Here is a 19,875-nt window from a genome sequence, read left to right as displayed (position 1 = left end):
TGTTGCCACCAGCCTAAGCCAGGGCCGGCCACAGGAACACCAGCTCCGAGCCACATCTGCAACCTACACCACAGTTCATGGCAACACCGGATCCTTAACAGACTGAGTGAGGCCAGGGATTGGACCCGCAACCTCATGGTTCCTAGTTGGATTCATTTCCACTGCGCCACGTGGGAACTCCAGACAGAGATTTCTTTAGATGCTTGGAACCACCAAGTCTTAGCTTTTGCCAAGGGACTTTGTATGTCCCTGAATGTAAGCTGGGACATACCTTCCACACTCAGCTAGGCACTTTATAACTTTGCCTTAACATTTACTTCCTGCTTCTGCAGAACCTCAAGATTGGACAGAGGTGGGAGTTTATTGCCTCTGCAGGTCTTTGCTAAGCATGTGCACATCCCTGGTCATTCACACAGCCCTACATGTGTTTGGATTCTGGATTCCTAGGAATATGTCAGAGCTTTTCAAAGCCCATGATGGTTATCTCTTTCTTCAACTCTTTTTTTTTTTTTTTTTTTTTTTTTTTTTTTTTTAAGATTATATTGGAGTCCACGTCATGGCGCAGCAGAAACCAATCTGACTAGGAACCATGAGGTTGCGGGTTCAATCCCTGGTCTCACTCAGTCTGCTAAGGATCCAGTGTTGCCGTGAGCTGTGGTGTAGGTCGCAGACATGGCTTGTATCTGGCGTTGCTGTGGCTGTGAGGTAGGCCAGTGGCTGCAGCTCTGATTAGACCCCTAGCCTGGGAACCTCCATATGCTGCCAGTGTGGCCCTAAAAAAAGGACAAAAAACAAACAAACAAAAAAAGATTATGTGGAGTTCCCATTGTGGCTCTGTGGTAACGAACCTGACTAGTATCCATGAAGATGCGAGTTTGATCCCTGGCCACACTCAATGGGTTAAGGATCTGGCATTGCTGTGGCTGTGGCATAGCCTGACAGCTGCAGCTCCAATTCGACCCCTAGCTGAAAATTTCCATATGCCATGGGTGCAGCCCTAAAATAAATAAATAAATAAATAAATAAATAAAATAGAATTTAAAAAAATGATTTTAGTTCACCTACTGTTTGCCCTCAACTCTTATCACTGACTTAGGCAGCTTAGTTATTCATCAATTGCCTCTGATTGTTTTCAGCAAGCAGGCCCAGGGAAAAGCCTGTTCACTCTGGGAAACTCTGAAAGACAGCTATGTAAGTAGGATCTTCCAGGGAAACAACAGACAGTTCAAAGCATGATAATTTTCTGGGAATGGGGCTTTGAAGAAGCTCCAAACCCTTTATCCAACCACTCCAATGACTGCCAGTCTTCAGTTTTTACTGTGATTGTAGGCTCTTGGTTTCCAAGGTTATTCCAGAGCTGGGGAGGAAGAGGTGGAACCAGGGCAAGTTAAAATGCCACAAAATTCACTGTTCTTATAAAAATCCAGTTGTTTTTCTCCCACCCTGCTCGGCTCCTGAGATCAGATGAGATCAGGCAGTCAGGGTGATATGACCATACACGTAGATGTTTTTCTTTTTTTGTTGTTTTTTGTTTTCCTTGAATAAATATTCCTTGGGTTGCTGCAAGCCTTTGTTTAATTTCCAGAGTTCTGAAAAAGTCTATATCATTTTTCCAGTGTTTCTTATTGCTTTGACAAAAGAGTTTTGGAAGGTCCTTAGTCCTTCCTCTATATTCTCTGATATCCCAGTTGGTTCTTTGAACTTTTTGTCAGTCATACACTAAAAATCATGTAGTGATTTATCATCAAAATTTATGTTTACTGGTCTATTGGTAACAACTCAATGAGATCCTCATTCAAATCTTTGTAAACAAAGAATTGGAAAGACTGCAGTTTACCAAAGATTTCAGTACCAGTCATTTAATGTCATTCACTTTTTCAACAACAATATTTCATATTTTTCCCTGGCTCAGCAGTAGTTTATATACCATAAAACAACCTCCCATTGTGAGACCTAAGAAGGTGAGAGGTATGCCTTACTTTCAAAGTTGAGAAAGTCATTCCTTCTCATTTGACCTCTTTTCTGTGGACAGAGGTGTCCTCTTGGGTCTAGAGTCACGGTGTGGGAGGAAGGGTTGTAATTCTCCCTAAAATTTGTCCCAAATCTCTCACAGACATAAAGGACATTTTAATCCATTTAAAAAGTCACTAATTATAGGTTGACCACTCCCAGAAATCATACCCTTAGCCCAAGGTTATGCTCTTGCAAATCTACCCAATGTGACTCTTGCCAGACCATTTTGCTGGCCTCTTCTTCCTCCTTCCAGAGTGAAGTGAGCAGTTTTGTTAACTAGTCAGCTACCCTATTATCCTTAGTCCTATTGAAGAGGACCACCCAGGGCTTTGGTCGGCTTATCCTTCCGGCTTCCCCAGCACCTGTAGTAAGTGACCTTGAGTGTGGCTCCTACACCTGAGAGAGGACCCTAAAACTGAGGAAAGTGAGCTAGAAGACTTCCAAAGCCTCTGGGAGAGTTCTCATCCCATGAGGTGGGTGTCTGCTTTCAACATGAAAATAAGAACACCATTAAAGTCATGTTCCTTTAGTCCCAGCTCCTTATCCATAGCTTTCTGCAGTTAGACACATTTCATGTGCATTCTTAGAAGCAAAGTTACCCAAAGATAAGATTATTTCTGGCTCTGTGGTATTTTCACCTTCTTTTTCTTTTTTGATTCCAAACTCTCCTCACAGTTTCAATTCCTCTCCCCTAATTTTGTTCTCCTTTCTGTTTCTAATAGCCTTCATTATTTCAGGTTCTTCTCTCTGCTCTTAACTTTTTGTATTGAAATTTAAGTATTTAGAAACACTTTTGGGAGGGAGTGGGAAGTTCTCCAAAAGTGGGTACAGAGAGAAAATGGTAAAGTTCATCCCCTATTGAAATGAAAGCCCACATTGGATGATGACATTTTCCCATCAGTATGACTCTTCCTCTAAAGAAGAAGATGGTAATTTCACAGATGGTAATTTTTTTTCCAAACAGCAAACCATGCAGAAATGTTTAAAATTAATAAATAGCCTGGAATTCCCTGGCGGCCTAGTGGGTTAGGGATCTGGCATTGTCACTTCTGTGGCTCAGGTTTGATGTCTGGCCCAGGAAGTTCTACATGCTGCAGGCATGGCCAAATACATAAATAGCCAGTCATTATAATTTAAATCCTAATACCACAAAATAATATCACCATGTTGATGTTCATACATTCAATGAAACACATGCTCATGTATAAATGTCATTTATACATTTACTTAAATGTTTCCCACTGTGCCTGAAATATAGCAGGCATTCATTATTATTTTTCAAATGGATGGATGGATGGATGGATAGATGGATGGATGGATAGATGGATGGATGGATGGATGGACGGACACAGGAATGGGCAAGTAAATTTCCTCACAGTGAGGACTAGGCCTTGTATGTCCTTGAAATTAGCACACCCATTATAGCATAAAGTGGGTACCAACTGCTCAAAGTATAAAAGCTTTGCCATGTTCCTGGACTTTCAACTTTGGTGAATTCTGTTGTTAAACTTAGCCCAGATTGTCGCAAATCAGCCTCTGATTAAAATAGTTGGTTCATATTGGTTCATCCTAACTTTTGTTCTTTTCCTCAAATCCAATTATCGGAGCTGTCCACCTCAGTCACTGAAAACCAAGGTCCTTTATTGTTCCAGACTCACTTCTCACTGTGCAGTCAGAAGTACTCTCTATAACCTCCACCCCCTTATCTCCACCTCACTGACTTGCCCCTCTGAGCACTGAATTTCCCTAGCTTTAGTCTTTCTTTTCCAGTATGGATTTGAAGAGGATCAGAATATATCAGCCCCTAATATGCCACACTGGCATTAAGATTATTTTTCGCTGAAGGCAATTCAGACACAGCAGACATAAGAGAAGGCTCTGCTTTCTTCCTTTTTGCCTAATAACAGAGCATATATTTCCCTTTGTACAGGTGTTCCCCTCTCCCATACCAGGAAAAGGAAAGTGACTCTTCATCAACTGAAGCCCACTTTTAACACCAGAGATGAGATGAGTCTGCATAACATATTTATTAAACAGCCTTCATCTAGCAAACATTTCCTAGTCTCCTTCCCACAATTCACCACCCTAGGAGCCCAAATTTCCCTATCCTCTTTTGTCTAATCAATTCTCCATAAATTATCACTCTCTGTTAAAATAGTATATACCCCCAAGTCTAACCACTTCTTTAGGATTTTCACTCATTTTCTCTGAAACCCCAGGCATTATACAAGTGTTAATTAACTTTGTATGCCTCTTTTCCTGTTAATCTGTGTTTTGTCAGTTTAGCTGTTATTTATATTTCTTTCATTTTGCCTATTTTTGTCATTTATATAAGTAAGCTCAGACTATTTGTATTTTTTACGAGGCTTTCTCAGTCAACATTATGTTTTTGAAATGTATCCATATGGATGCATGCATCTATAGGTCATTCATTTTCCTCCTTAGCCCCACACATCATGACTTCTCTCTCTAAGATGAGTGTGAACTTTGGGAGCAAGGAACGTGTTTTCCATATTCTCTGCTCTCAAGGCATTCTCTGTGGCATCTGTGACTTGTACTTCGAGATTGTTAGCTTTTTTAATACCTAAATCAGAGAAGAGAAGACTGAAGGGAATGTACCAAGTGTTGAGATTTTGTACCGAGCGTGGTGGCTACTCACTCTCCAGTCTCATTGATGCTTCAGCCAGAGAAATGGCCCTAAGCTGCCCTGGAAGAGATTTAAGTTGAATAATTACATCTGGGCATGTGTGGTGTGCTGTGTGCTATGTCACTTCTCTGACATGAATTATCCTATGTAATCCTCCAAACAAGCCAAATAAGGAAGTGCATTAGCTTGCTAGGGCTGCTATTAAACAAAGCATCCCAAGCTGGTGGCTGAAATAACTGAAATGCATTGTTTCGCAGTTTTGGAGGTTAGAGTCTGAGATTGAAGAGTCAGCAGGGTTGGTTCCTTCGGAGGGAGGTGAGGGAGACTGTCTTCCATAGCTTCTGGTGGTTTGTTGGCAATCTCTGGCATTCCTTGGTTTTTAGATCTCTGCCTTCACCCTCACACAGTGTTCTCCCTGTGTGCATTTCTTTGTCCAAATCTCCCTTTTTTATAAGGACAGTTGGATTTAGAGGGGCTCAGCTTATTCAAGTGTGGCCTTTATGTTAACGATTTACATCCGCAATTATCCTGTTTCTAAATAAGGCCATGTTCTAAGGTCCTAGGGATTAGGACTTGGGGGGGAGAACAGATAATTAAATCTATAAGAAGAAATTTTATTTTCTCCATTTAACCATAAGCAAATAGGCCTAGAAAGATTACGCTAACTTGCCAAAGTGGAATGGCTGGGGACCCTAGGGTTAATACGGTAACCCGGTGGTTCTGAAGTGGGAGGATATGGTGCTGGTGCAAATCTCCAAAAGCCACAGGGATGCGTGGTGACCCAGGTCATGTGTAGTCACTCCATTAAGCTATGAAAAGACAGGGAGGAAACTTACATGCATATTACCAAGTGAAAAAAAGCCAGTCTGAAAAGTCTATATTCTATATGATCCCAACTATGACATTTCTGGAACAAGCAAAACTATGGAGACAGTAAAAAGACCAGGGGTTGCCATGGATTGCAGGAAGGAAGCATAAATAGGGGAAGCACAAAGGATTTTTAGGGCAGAGAAACTACTTTGTATGAGATTATAAGGATGAATTCATGTCATTATGTATTTGTCTAAGCCCATGGAATATACACCAAGAATAAAGCTTGGACTAATGTAAACCTTTGACTCTGGATGATAATGATGCATCAGTGTAGTTTCAACAGTTGTAACAAACGTACCACTCTGGTGGGGTGTTGATAACGGGGGAGGCTTTATGCACGTGAAGCAAATCTCTGTTACCTCCTCTCAATTTGCTGCAAACCTAAAACTGCTCTAAAAAATTCTCCCATATATATATTTACATATATGTATACACACACACTTTTTTTAAAAAAATCCTACTTGATAAATAAAGTTGCCAGAAATAAATACTTCAGGCCAACATCAGAGACCCAAGCCACCATCATCTCCGTTTGCATTTTCTGAACTTCTGACCCCTGAGATGTCTTATAACACAAGTGAGAGAGCTAGGAAACCCCAAGTGACGTTGCATATCACTCAGAGATTTGTGTTTGAACAGCCATACAGAACGTAGCATACCTGGGGAGTTTCTATATGGTGATACCAACCACTGGTATTCATGTGACAACTCAGTGGTGGTTACTCCCCCCTCAGGAGGAACAGACTTCTAAGCATATTCTCCTTTCTTCTTTCTTCTTCTTCCTTTTTTTTTTGGTCTTGCCCAGGGCATGCAGAAGTTCCTCCCATCCCACCCCCCACCCCCCGCCCCTACCCAGAGATTGAACCCAGGCCACATCAGAGACCCAAGCCATAGCAGTGACAACTTTGGATCCTTAGTCCTATTAAAATGGAGCTTGTTTGACCCAAATGAACTACTTATTGACCATAGATTAATTGAGCCAGTAAGAACCTAGATGTGCATTAAGGTTGATTTAAGTGTTGGAAAGTTTCTAATCCTCAAATGCAGGCGTCTGCAAAAAAGAAAAATGCAACTACTACTGAGTGAAAGAAAAGCTCTGTCCCTCCACATGCCTGCCCGGGTCTACCATAGTGACTTGCTTTCCTTTCAGATAAATTGTCATTGAAGCAAAACCAAGATAGGAGAAATGTGACCCCCCCTCTCTTTCACCACTATCCACTCTGTTTAAATTCATAAGTAGGAAGGTTTTCTCTTTTAAGAAAATATGAAAGTTGTTGGTCTGTAATAGAATTCACTGCACTCAGACCGATACCTGTGCTCAGATCCAACCAGATTGGCAGCCCCCTTCCGAAAAACATTGCTTCTCAGCGGCGAAAATTACCCCACCTGGAATGCACTCCTCAAAAGGCTCAGGAAGCCTATTCATATGAATGAAGCTGCTTTCTCGAGGGCAGAGGCGGAAGCTGCCCTCTCGGGCGCTTAGGCAACCCCGGGGGAAAGGAAACAGCCTCCGGGGGCGGTGTGGCTGCTGGGGCTGCCGGGGCTGTGGGGCTGCCTGGGCTGCGATCGGCTGCGCTCGCTGACTGCTGTCCCCAAGATGCAGGATCTGGACCCTGAGGAGTTCCTGATGGATGAAGAGGATGATGTTTTTGGTGAAGGTAAACACGTCTTTCTGGCAGGAGCGTTTCTGGTTTACTGTGCATAGCTTTGGCACTATTGGAAACTTTGGCCTGGCTTGGGTAAGGGACTTGAGGACTTTGAAAACACCCTGCATGGGATGGTGGTTGCACATGTCAATCTAAGCACCCAAGGAGTACAAGGCAAAGCCAGGTAGCAGGAGAGCTTAATGGTTCCTCCAAATACTTTTTAAGTCATGACTGAAGATTTAGTTTAAGGTAGAAAACAGTACTAAATTGTCCCCTTGTCTCTCTTCTGTGTGCTCCCGTTTGACACCTTAAGGGAAGGAAAGTTGCTCTGTGCTCAGTACACAGCAGGACTGTAGGGGGCAGTTGGACAAATGGGCCAGGGGTGGTTCTCCATGGTGCCATATTGCTTTGATCTGCACTACCTGCACCCCCTCTTTTCTCTCCCTTTGCCTCTTTCTTGGACTTACCTGGCACCCCAGCTCTTGGTTCCCTTTCTCCTTTCCTCTTTTTTCAGGCTAGGAGGCAGCAGCTATACTAGCTTCCCGACACCCACTGGTATCATTTAAATTTTAACAAGTAGTCCTGTGGAGTGGGATTTACCTGCACGGGTTGCAATGTGAAATGACTACTCTTGGGGTCTACAGATGTCTTGTTCAAATGCTGCCTATGAGATTGGGCTGCAGGCAAGAGCTTTTCAAGTATTTGGAACTGTCTAAATAAATGGTAATCTGGGCTCAGGGACCTCATAAATTTGGGTGTTTTTTTTTTTTTTCTTCACACAAGAACCGTATCTGGTAGTTTTTTTAAAAAACTCTCTCAAGTAAGTTATTGAAGAAGCAGTAGTAAACTTTTTTTGTGATTACCCAAATAATACAAGTTCACTGAAGACAAGTGAAGGAGTATAGAATAATACGAATCACTCGTAATCTAATCACCTGAGATGCAACCACTGTGAATGTCTTGAAATCTGTCTTTCCATGACTTTGTTGTAGCCTCAGGAATACTTAAAACCGTAATTTGGGTTTTTATCTGAATTCAAACCATCTTAAAGAATATCTCCCTGAGCTTCCTTGCTGTTTGCCATATTCTCAAGCTGTTGCTTTGCTTGGATGACAGGTATTTAAATCACTTGACATTTGATCTTCAGCCCCATTCCTCAGCCTTCACTTCTACTTAAAGATGTTTTCTCTGTGTATACATACTTAGGTAATTATTCCCTTCAGGAATTAAAAAATATTTACAACTAGGAAAATAAGCCTAAATTGGACAATCTGCTCATTACCCAGCCTCCAAAACACCAGGCCACATTTCTTTCCCCCAAAGGGATTTCTCCCTTTCACCAAGGGCTGCAGTGCTAAAGAGCGCCACCTATAGACGGATATAAGCACCGCCTCTGGCCCCACCCTGAAAGAGAGTTAAGTGAGGCTTGAAGCACCTGTGAGATCTCTCTCCGGAGCATTCACAATTATTGAAGTGATTATTTCAAACTCAACAGGCATGATATAGAGTCAAGTTAGGAGTCAGACAAAATTCAGATTAAAATTCTCATTTTGCCTTTTATTACCCATGTGACTTAAGCAAAGTAATTGCTAAATTAATTCCTAGGTGGTGAAGTAGGATGATAATACCTACTAGATTGTACAGATTAGCCTCATAATAGATGCATAATTATTTGCATTGTACTTCGCAAGTGATATGCTTTGTGCTTTCCAGATGGTTATTTCATTTAACTTAATCTCTAACAATAGAATCCTTGCAAGTCCAATTTCCAATGTGTTTGATTCAGTTTTCAGAGTCATAGTTATGTGAAAGTCCAGGTAGTTCCTTCATTGTCAGTAAGCTTGATGCGGGGTAATAGTCAAGCGCTTCGTCTCTAGAATTCCACTGCCTAGGCTTTGCCATTTAATTCTCTCTGTGACTGAACAGGTTACTTAATCTCTCTGTGCCTCATGCTACTCACTTATAAAATAGACTACAAACTTCCAAGGGCGGTGTTGTGCTGATGAAGTATTGTCATAGAGAAAGTGCTTAGAAAAGTGCCCCAAACATGGTAAGCACTCAATAAATACTAATTCCTACTATGTACTCACAAAAATAGGTATATAGAATAGGTTAGAACATGAAAAAAAAAAATTTTGGAGTTCCCCTAGTGGCACAGCAGTTAATGAGTCTGACTAGGAACCATGAGGTTGCAGGTTCGATCCCTGGCCTTGCTCAGTGGGTTAAGGATCCGGCATTGCAGTGAGCTGTGGTGTAGGTTGCAGACACGGCTCGGATCCCGCGTTGCTGTGGCTCTGGTGTAGGCCGGCAGCGGCAGCTCAAATTAGACCCCTAGCCTGGGAACCTCCATATGCCACGGGAGTGACCCTAGAAAAGGCAAAAAGACAAAAAAGAAAAAAGAAAAAAAAGAAAGTGATATATAAAAGGAATTCAGCACAGAGTTTTTTTTTTTTTTTCACATGTCTAGTTACCCTAGAATATTCAAAATAGGACTTATTTACAGAACATCAGTTTGTAAACCACTCTTCAGAGGTAAGATAGGGTGGAAACAGCACAAACGAGTTGTTAGGAGCCTGGAGTGTAGCCCTTCATCTGCTCTTATATAGATGTAGCATCTTGGGCAAGTCATTTAACCTTGTCGAGCCTCATTCTTCACCTAAAATAAGAGGCTTGATTGCACATTCTCCAAGATCTCATTTTAAAAGCTCCAGCATTCTCTCACGTCATCTTTTCTGTACAGTCACATACATTTACCTAGAAGAATTCAAGCTTGCTTCAGGTTTCCTCCATGTTTTTTGCTTATTTTAACACGCCTAAGAAAGCAGAAAGCTTTTGGTCCAATGAGTCTCCTCTCACATAAAGGAAGGAAAATGCCTAGGAGCTTGTTACTAAGGCAACCATATTTCCTTGTAATGGACACATCTTTAAAGGACCCTTTCCCCCCAGAAGAAACACAGGTTTAGAATTTAGGTCCATTCAGCTTAAAGTACATATAAATCCATTTAGATTTATGCACCACATAAAGATCTTGGACGGAAAAAAAAAAAAATGAGTCATGTTCACGATCTCTTTTAACTGCCTGAGAGGCTGTGTGTTTCAGCTGTTGTTTTCTGTGGTTAAAGAAAATGTTGAAGTTCACGGAATTAAGAACCATGGGTGTGTAACTGCTTTTGTTCGAGAGGAGAGTTGCATATGGTTAGCGAGAGAGAGATCGAGAGAAGCAGTCATCCACCTACCCAGAAACCCCAATATTTCTCCTCCCTCTCGCCCTTTCTTCCTCTCTTTCTTTCTCTCTTACACACACACACACACACACACACACACGCCCACACACACTGCCTCAAGTTTGCTTTCCAAACGACACCTACAGCATCATCATGCTATTTAGAAATGGTTACTATAAGGTAGACTTTATTTTTTCTTAGGGGAATGATTAATTTGATTACCATGCTATTGAAAAACCAGTCGTTGGAATTAGAGAGCGCCTTACCCATTGTTTCAAACTTGTCAAAATAAAGGGCTTTCATCTGTTTTGTCCCTGTGCCTTCTTGACAGCCAGTCTGGTGTATGTTAGTAGAAATAGCTGGATGGATAATAATAGTAATGATAACTATAACAATTATGATGGTGATAATAATAATAATGGGAAAAAAAAAATATATGGGAGGCCCTTGGCCAGCTTTCCAGGACAGAACAGGATCCGTGTGTGGGAGGTGGTTAGCCAGGAGTTTAGCAGCCAAAATTTCTCCTTGGCACCAGTTAAAATTGCAGTTGCTTCTTTCCTTAGAACCACAAGCCCTCACTGCCTTTGTTTTCTGCGCTGCTCAGTAATCTGTTGTCAAGTGCAATGATTAGAATAATAAAACACCACACGTTCACAGTCACGTGTGCAAAGCATTTCTCAGGCTTCTATATTCCCTGGACACTTATATGCCTTTTAAGAGCTCGCTTCTAGAAAGACCACAGGAAACTACAAAGCTTTTTCCAGACCTTTGAATGTTCTGGTACAGTGCAGCCTAGCATAAGAATACTCCTCCTGTCCTGGATTACTGTGTTTTAGGAAAGTTGTTTCAAACCCCCCAAAGGAGAGGAACTCTCCCAGATGGAGATGAACTGGCCAAAGGAAGTCCACTCAGCCATTAGCTGCTTGTCACCCTAAAGAAATCAACAGATCCTTTGGAAAAAAATGCCACACACTTTTTTAAATATATTTTTTATTACTCAAATGAATTTATCACCTCTGTAGTTGTATAATGATCATAACAATCTGATTTCACAGGATTTCCATCCCACAGCCCAAGCACATCCCCCCACCCCCCAAACTGTCTCCTCCGGAGACCATAAGTTTTTCAATGTCTGTGAGTCAGCATCTGTTCTGCAAAGAAGCTCAGTCTGTCCTTTTTTCAGATCCTACATGTCAGTGAAAGCATTTGATGTTGGTGTCTCATTGTATGGCTGACTTCACTTAGCATGATAGCCACACACTTTTGAACCAAAGCTTTCTCCTTTCCCAAGCCAAGTAAGTGAGCATTTTTTCCCTTTCAAAGGGAACTTCAGCTCTGAGAGAAGAAGAAAATTGCAAAATGTGCATAAAAAAAAGAATTGTAGGTAGAATAGCTGCCCATTTTGTCTTTGTGTGTAAATGACTTATGAAGCCAAGGTAGATTTTTTTTAAATAGGTAATCAATTATGCAATCTGTTGCACTGTGACATGTTTTGATGTTGTTTACTGAATCACATTTGCCCTTTACAAAATTAAAAGAAAGAAGGAAGGAAGGAAGAAGAGATTAAATTAAGATTATGTACAGAACCAGTAAATCCTGAAAGTTCAGACTGGTTAAGTCTGACTTCTATGGAAAAAATGTTGAGAAATAGAACATAAAAATGTATGTGCCTTGGCTAGAAAGAATTGGACCTTTTTGTTTGATTATGCCTCACTTGACAGCATATAAATAGAATAATTGTTATTTAGCTATGTTAGTCCTTTCTCAAAAATATCCATATCTGGGGTTCTCAAGTGGACCCAACCAATGAGATTGGAGGAGGAGCAGAAAGAGGTTGCCCTAGTTTCCTGGACTGAAAAAATTTGGTCACTCTTTGTTGTGCAGTTTGCCAAGATTGCTTGTATCCACTTCCCTCCCTGGAATCCCAGATAAATGCTTTGGTTGGAAGTCATTTTCCCTGCTCTATTCGTCACAAGGTCTGGAGCAGGCACAGACCTCCCCACAATAATTCATGCCTGAGTGACCTATGCCTTGGATTACTGCAAAACATTCCCTTCCCATAGATGTCTAGGAAGCTTTCTTTGGCTGGTGCCAAAGAGATGGTGTCATTTCAGGGGCACAAACTAAAATAGCACATTGCACTAAAGCTATGCAGGCTGTCTTAGCCACCGGTCCACCCCCCCTGATTTATGGCTCCCCGTGACCACAGAGTGACCTCTTTAGATCAGGCCAAAGCCAAAGGGGACCCAATATTACAAGTAAAGTATTTTAAATGCTGATTCAATATCTCTATGAGCAGCCAGTAAAGTCTTTTTAGGAATAGTATGAGACAAGCCTTGAGTATATCTTCTATAGGATTTGAGTTGAAAACTGCAAGTATATACATATCCATTGTATATGTGGTAGGGGGAGAAAGTTTTTTAAAAATGTGTAGTTATAGCCAAAGCAGTGAAATAAATTGGGACTATTGCCCTTCCTCTTTGATGGAAATTACTTTACTTACTGAAGTCAACATATTTATTAAAGTGGATGTGATATATCCAATTACCTATACCTCACATGTTGTGTGTGTGTGTGTGTGTGTGTGCTTAGCAAGTGTCAGCTTATTCAACGTCTCCTTTCTTTTTGGATGGCTAAGTTTTGTCTATTGCTGGTTTACCAAACAGCCATGATGTTTAATGAAAATATTTGCAATTGAGTTGGTTTCAGAAGAGATTTTTAAAAAGGAAAGGGTATTAGTTGAGTCAAATTGAAGTACTAGAAGCACAGAGAAGAGCTGGAGAGGAAGAAAAAAAAAAAAAAAAAACCATGACTGATCCTTAGAAGTGAAAATAGAAAAAAGAAAATGAAAGTACAATGTAGGGGCTGGTGGGACACTGAGCATTCAATGCCCCACCAGCCTGAATGTTCAGTATGTTCCAGGCTGTGTTGGGGGCTGGTTTCTGGGGAGCTTGAAATGTGGATGTGCCTGGCTGACTAGGAAGGTGATGATTCCATAGAATGTACACTCCAGCAGGAGGGAGGGACTTTTCCAGAATCTGAGGTGTTCCATCATTGTTGATAGATAAACTGGGTCTCCTGAGCTGAAAAACCATTTCACTTTGTGCTGTGTGGACAGAAGGTATCTCATCTCTCATCAAGAATTTCCCTTCAAGGAAAAAAAAAAAGAATGATTTACCTGATCATTCTGAGATATTTTTAAGAGAAAGATTTTGGCATATCCTGGGATTGTAATCAGAAGGCAGGTATAATGGCCAATTTCACTCCAGAAAGCAAATTAGTGATGATTTCTTTTATCATCGTTCTTTACGTGTGGACTTTCCATATCGTATGCTTTTTCGTGCTTCAATTTGCTTAACAGATGTTTCAGGCTGAAGACATTTAAAGCTACATGATGGATACAAAGACATTTAAAGCTACATGATGGATACAAAGGCAAAATTTTAGGTGTTAAAATGTGAAAGTGAATAGAATGTGAACTTTTGGCAGGGTGAGGTGTCTTTTTCCAGCTGAGGGAGAGAGAAAAACTTGTGTTAAGCTTTATAAAGATTGCCATTAGTAGACAACCTAGTAAACAGAGAAAAAAAATCTTAAGGGTATGTCATCTTCTACTATATTAGCAAGTTTAACCCTAGGAAATAATTATTTCTAAATCGAATAAAGAGAAGAAAGGAGAAGTCGCTGCCTTCTGGAAAGTGACAAGGTTACGGTACCATCTTTTCACTGCAAATCTTTCCTTCCTACTCTTTAGATTATTGGGAGTTAAAAGTTTAAACATTTATACCATGCAATGCAAACAGCAACAGGGGAACACCTGTTGGTCCCTTGTCCCTCTCGATGTCATTCTAAACTATGCATTTAGTGTAAGAAGTAAAGAGCTGAGAAATAGGAAGAAAATGACTTTCAGATCACAAATTGAGTCAGCAGGCTGAGCAGTTGAAGACAATTTTTTTCTATATGTAAATTGGCATTCAGGAAACTCTGAGAGGGAGTAAATATGAAAATATGTTCTGTGGCGGGATTTTTCTTCCTATTTATAACAGCACAATGAACTGATAGAATGGCTTTGGAAGAAAAGTGTGTCGAATATGCAGAAATGATTTGTAGAAGGCACCTTTAACCACTTTCCGATAAATCATATGACTGAAATATTAGGAAAAACAAACTTTTCCCTCCACATCCGCTTTATATGCTGAGGGTTACCAAGGATATCGTTGAGGCGAAGCATGTCTCAGCCCCTCTTAATCTCCATTGGCATCTCTAAAGACTAACAAAGTAAAACTTAAAGTCTTAATATAGAATTCCCATCATGGCCGCAGCGGAAACGAATCCGACTAGAAATCATGAGGTTATGGGTTTGATCCCTGGCCTCGCTCGGTGGGTTAAGGATCTGGCTTTGCCGTGAGCTGTGGTCTAGGTCACAGACAGGGGTCGGATCTGGCATTGCTGTAGCTGTGGTGTAGGCCAGCAACTATAGCTCTGATTTGACCCCTAGCCTGGGAACTTCCATATGCCATGGGTACGGCCCTAAAAAGAACCTCCCCCCCAAAAAAAAATTGTATGCTTGCTCTGCAAACACCTTCCAGTGGACAGAGAGACTCCTTTCCTGGCCCATTGCTGAACTAAGTACTTTACATACAAAAATTCTAGAGCCACCCATGTTGGTAAGTCTTGATTTTTTTTTTTTTTTAAACTATACAGACTGAGAATAAGGTAGCAAACTGAGAATAAAGTAGCAGAGAGATTTGGACTCAAAAGACCTAATTCAACTTACTAGTAGTTTGGTGGTGGTGATAGTGATGGTGATGAGATGGTGGTCGTGACGGGGGAGAGGATGAAGGTAATTGTGGCGGTAGTGGTCACCCCGCCCCAAAATTGCTAGAAGTTAAAGCAGATCATGTATCAGATGATGGAAAACCATTAAGGGCTTATTATATAGACGTCACCTATTTTTTAATTGTGACTTTCTCTGCTGTCCCAGCCTCCCAAGTCCATACAGTGCCCTTCTTCTGCTCTTGGCCTGTGAGTAACAAAGACACAAGCTGATGAGAGCCGTTGAGACTTCTCACTCCAAATGCTCTCCTGGGAATATACGAGTGCATCTGGCTCATGAATTAACAAGCCTGCCTGCTATGTGATCTCCACCATGTGACCAAGGCAGGACTCAGAATAACCCCTTCACTTGGCATCAAATAAGTTCGTGATTTCCTACCCCACCCCACCCCACCCTGCTCCAACCTTTTTTTGCTTTAATCCATCTGGTCTCCCTCAGAAAATTCTTTGAGAATTAAAGAGTGACATAAGCTATGGCAATTTTCTTGTTGGAGAGAGTTTCCCTGCATTGGTCAGGAATGCTGGAGGTGAAGAATCATATCTTTAACAGTATCTTTAACAATACACAGGCCCTTTCTCCTGGGTAAATATTTACTTGCGGTAAACGCACCACAGTTACCTCCCCATCCCCACTTTACAGAGAACTTTTTAAAAAGGAATCTGAGAAAGGTTGGGCTTTCTGTGTGTGTTAAACCATTTCTAATGTAAACGTAACTCACTGAAATTTTAAAAATATGTATATATAGGTTAACAGCATTACCAATCACCAAATCTTTTTTTTTTTTGCTTTGCTTTGCTTTTTTTTTGGGGGGGTGCACTTATGGCATATGGAAGTTCCCAGGCTAGAGGTCAAATTGGAGCCACAGCTGCTGGCCTGCACCACAGCCACAGCAACTAGGGATCCAAGCTGCATCTGAGACCTACACCACAGCTCACAGTAACGCCAGATCCTTAACCCACTAAGCGAGACCAGGGATTGAACCCACATCCTCATGGATCCTAGTTGAGTTCGTTAACCACTGAGCCACGAAGGCAACTCCCAGTCACCAGATTTTTATTGAGCACTGCTCAATACAGATTAGGATGAGGGCATGTTGTGGTGGGTTAGGTGGGAAAGGTACCTGCCCAAGCCGGGTAGACTAGGAAGGGATCAACCCAGGTCCTCCCCACTTCTGGAAAGACAGCTGCTGGTGGGTCAGAAGAATCATCTTCTGTATGAGAAAAGACAATACATCTTATCATTTACAGCATGAGCTAGAGTGCAAAGGACAGAAAGGGTGTCTTCCTAGCATCAATGATACACCTGAAAGACAGATGTATATCCCTTTATAACCTACCAGACTATGCTGAGTCGTTGGCTCACTACCCTCCTCTTGGCCTGGGCAGGAGTTGGCAATCCACAGCCTGCAGGCCAAACCCAGCCCGCTGCCTATTTTTGTACAGCCTGCAAGATAAGAATGGTTGTTATAGATGAACATTGGAAATTGATTTGACAATAGGGAGCACTCACTTCGAACTCCAGTTAAGCAAGGTCTCATCCCGAAGAAAAAGAATCCCTTTCTCCTTAGTAGATGGGTGTTAGCAAAAAAAAAAAAAAAAAAAAAAAAAAAAAAAAAAAAAGTGCTCAATTATTATATTTTGAATTTTGTCCATAAAAAATGTGAAATTTTTTTCTTCTTGTTATATGTAAATAAATACGTAATTTCCTCAATTTTACCCCTTTACCCCAAAGCCTAAAATATTTACTAGCTGACTCATACAGAAAAAGCCTGATGACCCCTGGTTTAGGTCATCAAGTTCCAAAACATTTTGCCTCTTAAGGTCATTGAGATTTTCTTAACCATCTCTCTCACTAGCTCTTCCCTTTTTCATCTCTGCTGGGAGGGTCCTATCATTTTTAAATCCCCACTTAAGAGGGGGGTTTTGTTTTCTCTTGTTTTTATTTGAATATATTAAGTGCATACATGTCCCCATGTTACATTGCTCTGTAATACCAACTGGATGATGAAAAATTAACAGTCCAAGGCAAAACCAAAGACAGAATATTCTGGATGGGGAAGGGCCGAGAGGCAGCATCATGCAAGGGGAGAGACAGGAGGACTAAGGCTCTGTTCTCCCAGCCTATCCTCGAATTAGGTGACAGAAGGTAGCACATAGGAGGCTCTTTCCTGCTTACACCTCTGCATCACTTCAAGGCATCACTTCTTCTCCCCTGAGACCTAAAGCCCTTGGACCTTCTTATACAAGGTGATTGATGCACGAGAGTGACTCAAGGCCATCTTCATGGCTTTTCTGCACACACGCCACTCCAAGTCTCCCAGTTACCTGGGAGGGATGGTTCCAGGCCTCACAGGGCATTGCCCAAGGAAACCACAAATTGGAAATATATCGCCTTTACGTTAGGCGATTACATGAGATTAGCAGAGCTTTGATCATCCCTGAAACAGTGCTGGCTCTTGCCCACTGCCCTCCATCTGTAAGGCAGACCAGTGGGTGTCCACTCAGTCTGCATGTTAATTTGAGGACAAGAAAGCCTTTTCAAAACAGGCACGAAGGGGAGAACGAAAAGCATGGCCACCCGCACCCATGCATAGTCAGTGCGGCCACTCAGCTTCTGGTTGCTAAGCATTGGAAGGAGCTGGAATGCTTAGCATTGTTAGGCATCTCTGAGCAGTTCTAACTTGCTGGAGGGGAAAAATATCTTACTATTAAGGAGTTCATGAGCCACTGTGCACTGTCAGTGAGACAATAAAGTGGTAGAGCCACTGTGGAAAACGGTAGACAGGTTCTCAAAAAATCAAAGGTAGAATTAACATATGACCTAGCAATTCTACTTCTGGACATATCCCCAAAAGAACTGAAAGCAAGGTCTTGAAGAGATATTTGTACATCCATGTTCTTAGCAGCATTCTTCACAATAGTCAAAATGTAGAAACAACACATGCGTCCATCAGTGGATGAATAGGTAAAAAAGTATGCTGTATGCATGCAATAGAATATTATTCAGCCTTAAAAAGAAGGAAATTCTGGAGTTCCCGCCATGGCTCAGCAGTAACAAGGCCAACTAGTATCCACAGGATGTGAGTTTGAGCCCTGGCCTCACTCAGTGTGGTTAAAGGATCTAGCATTGCTGTGGCTGTGGTGTAGACTGGCAGCAGCAGCTCCTATTCTACCGCTAGCCTGGGAGTTTTCATTTGCCATGGGTGTGGTCCTAAAAAGACAAAAAAAAAAAAAAGGAAGGAAATTCTGATGCATGCTATAACATGAAGAAACATTGAAAAGACATTAAGCTAGGTGAAGTAAGGCAGTCACAAAAAGATAAATCACTGGGAGTTCCCTTTGTGGCTCAGCAGGTTACAAACCCAACTAGTATCCATGAGGATGTAGGTTCCATCCCTGGCCTTGCTCGGTGGGTTAAGGATCCAGCATTGCTATGAGCCATGTGTAGGATGCAGATGCAGCTCATCCCCAGTTGCTGTGGCTGTGGTGAAGGCTGGCAGCTGCAGGTAAGACTTGCCCCCAGCCTGGGAGTTTCCATATGCCATGAGTGTGGCCCTACAAAACAAAATCAAAAATAAAAATAAAAATAAAGGCAAATCACTGTATGATTCAACCTATATGCAGTATCTAGAGTAGTCAGCTTCATAGAGACAGAAAATGGCACGGTGATTGCCATGGCTTGGGCAGAGGGGGGAAATGCCGTTTAATGGGTTATAGCTTCCATTTTACAAGATGAGATGAGTTCTGGAGATTGGTCCCACAACAGTGTGAATGCGCTCAACAGTATTAAATGCATACCTAACAAAGATTAAGATGGTAAATCTTACATGTGTTATACACACACACACACATATAAATACATATATATGAAAAAAAAAAAGTTAGGAGTGGGCATACCCCAAAACAGGAAAGAAGCAGTCAGTTCCCCAAATCCTGCAAAACGGTTGCTTTTTCTTGAGCCATGTACATTTAGCAGCAGGAAACTGAGTGCCCGTGTGATATAAAAATGGTTCCAGGGAGCTGATTCTGACCAAGGTATATCTGACACAATCTTAGAAAGACTGTTTTTTTAATCATAACAGGACCTATAAGAGTTAGTCTGGGAATTATTTCTACCAATGAGTGCCTAGTTGGGAATCAGTTTTAGAATCTCTGCATAAATATTTTGAGATTAGCACTTACGGAGGCTCCTCTAGAAAAGAGTGGCATAATTAGCAGATACAACCCCCTCTGGAACTTATGAACTAAATAGGGATAGAAGATGTATTTTTTCATTCATTGAAAGACTATCTGTTAAGGGAGTTCCTGTTGTGGCTCAGTGGAAACGAATCTGACTAGTATCCATGAGGATGCGGGTTCGATCCCTGGCCTCGATCAGTGGCTCAGGGATCCCACATTGCTGTGGCTGTGGCATAGGCCGGCATCTGTAGCTCCTATTCAACCCCTAGCATGGGAACTTCCATTTGCCTTGGGTGCAGCCCTAAAAAGCAAAATAAATAAATAGATAGATATTAAATAAATAAATACATACGTACATACAGACTCTCTGTTGAATGTCTGCCATGTGCTAGATTCAATTCTACTCAGCTCTTGGGATTGGCAAGAAATGTAACAAAGCCCTAACCCCTTTAACGTTATC

General features: G+C 41.5%; 1 protein-coding gene and 1 long non-coding RNA gene across 8 annotated transcripts in view; one reads left to right on the top strand and one right to left on the bottom strand.

Annotated features, from left to right (window-relative positions):
• Positions 1 to 19,875, top strand: part of RIPOR2 (RHO family interacting cell polarization regulator 2) — a 228,096-nt gene that overhangs the window by 100,279 nt on the left and 107,942 nt on the right. For 3 of the 7 annotated variants that reach the window (XM_013977480.3, XM_084967593.1, XM_021098405.2), the window contains exon 1: positions 7,073 to 7,191. The exons of the other annotated variants lie outside the window; for them this stretch is intronic. In XM_013977480.3, the coding sequence (XP_013832934.1) occupies positions 7,131 to 7,191 (61 nt within the window). In that variant the 5' untranslated portion in view covers positions 7,073 to 7,130. Of the gene's footprint in view, positions 1 to 7,072; positions 7,192 to 19,875 lie in introns of those variants that run through there. 7 annotated transcript variants of the gene reach the window in all.
• LOC146401234 (uncharacterized) lies at positions 11,377 to 17,866 on the bottom strand. The gene is made up of 4 exons (XR_014809764.1): positions 17,562 to 17,866; positions 16,574 to 16,680; positions 15,178 to 15,281; positions 11,377 to 13,551 (listed from the first exon to the last, which is right to left on the bottom strand). It is a non-coding gene; the product is annotated as an uncharacterized LOC146401234 (long non-coding RNA).

The sequence above is a fragment of the Sus scrofa genome, chromosome 7 (genome assembly GCF_054392235.1).
Source record: "Sus scrofa isolate SSC_HxYL_T2T_F1_AM1 chromosome 7, Sscrofa_HxYL_maternal_Yorkshire_Landrace_v2.0, whole genome shotgun sequence".
NCBI lineage: Eukaryota > Metazoa > Chordata > Mammalia > Artiodactyla > Suidae > Sus > Sus scrofa.
The sequence above is the reverse complement of the archived record's forward strand: the minus strand, read 5'-3'. Positions and strand labels throughout refer to the sequence as shown.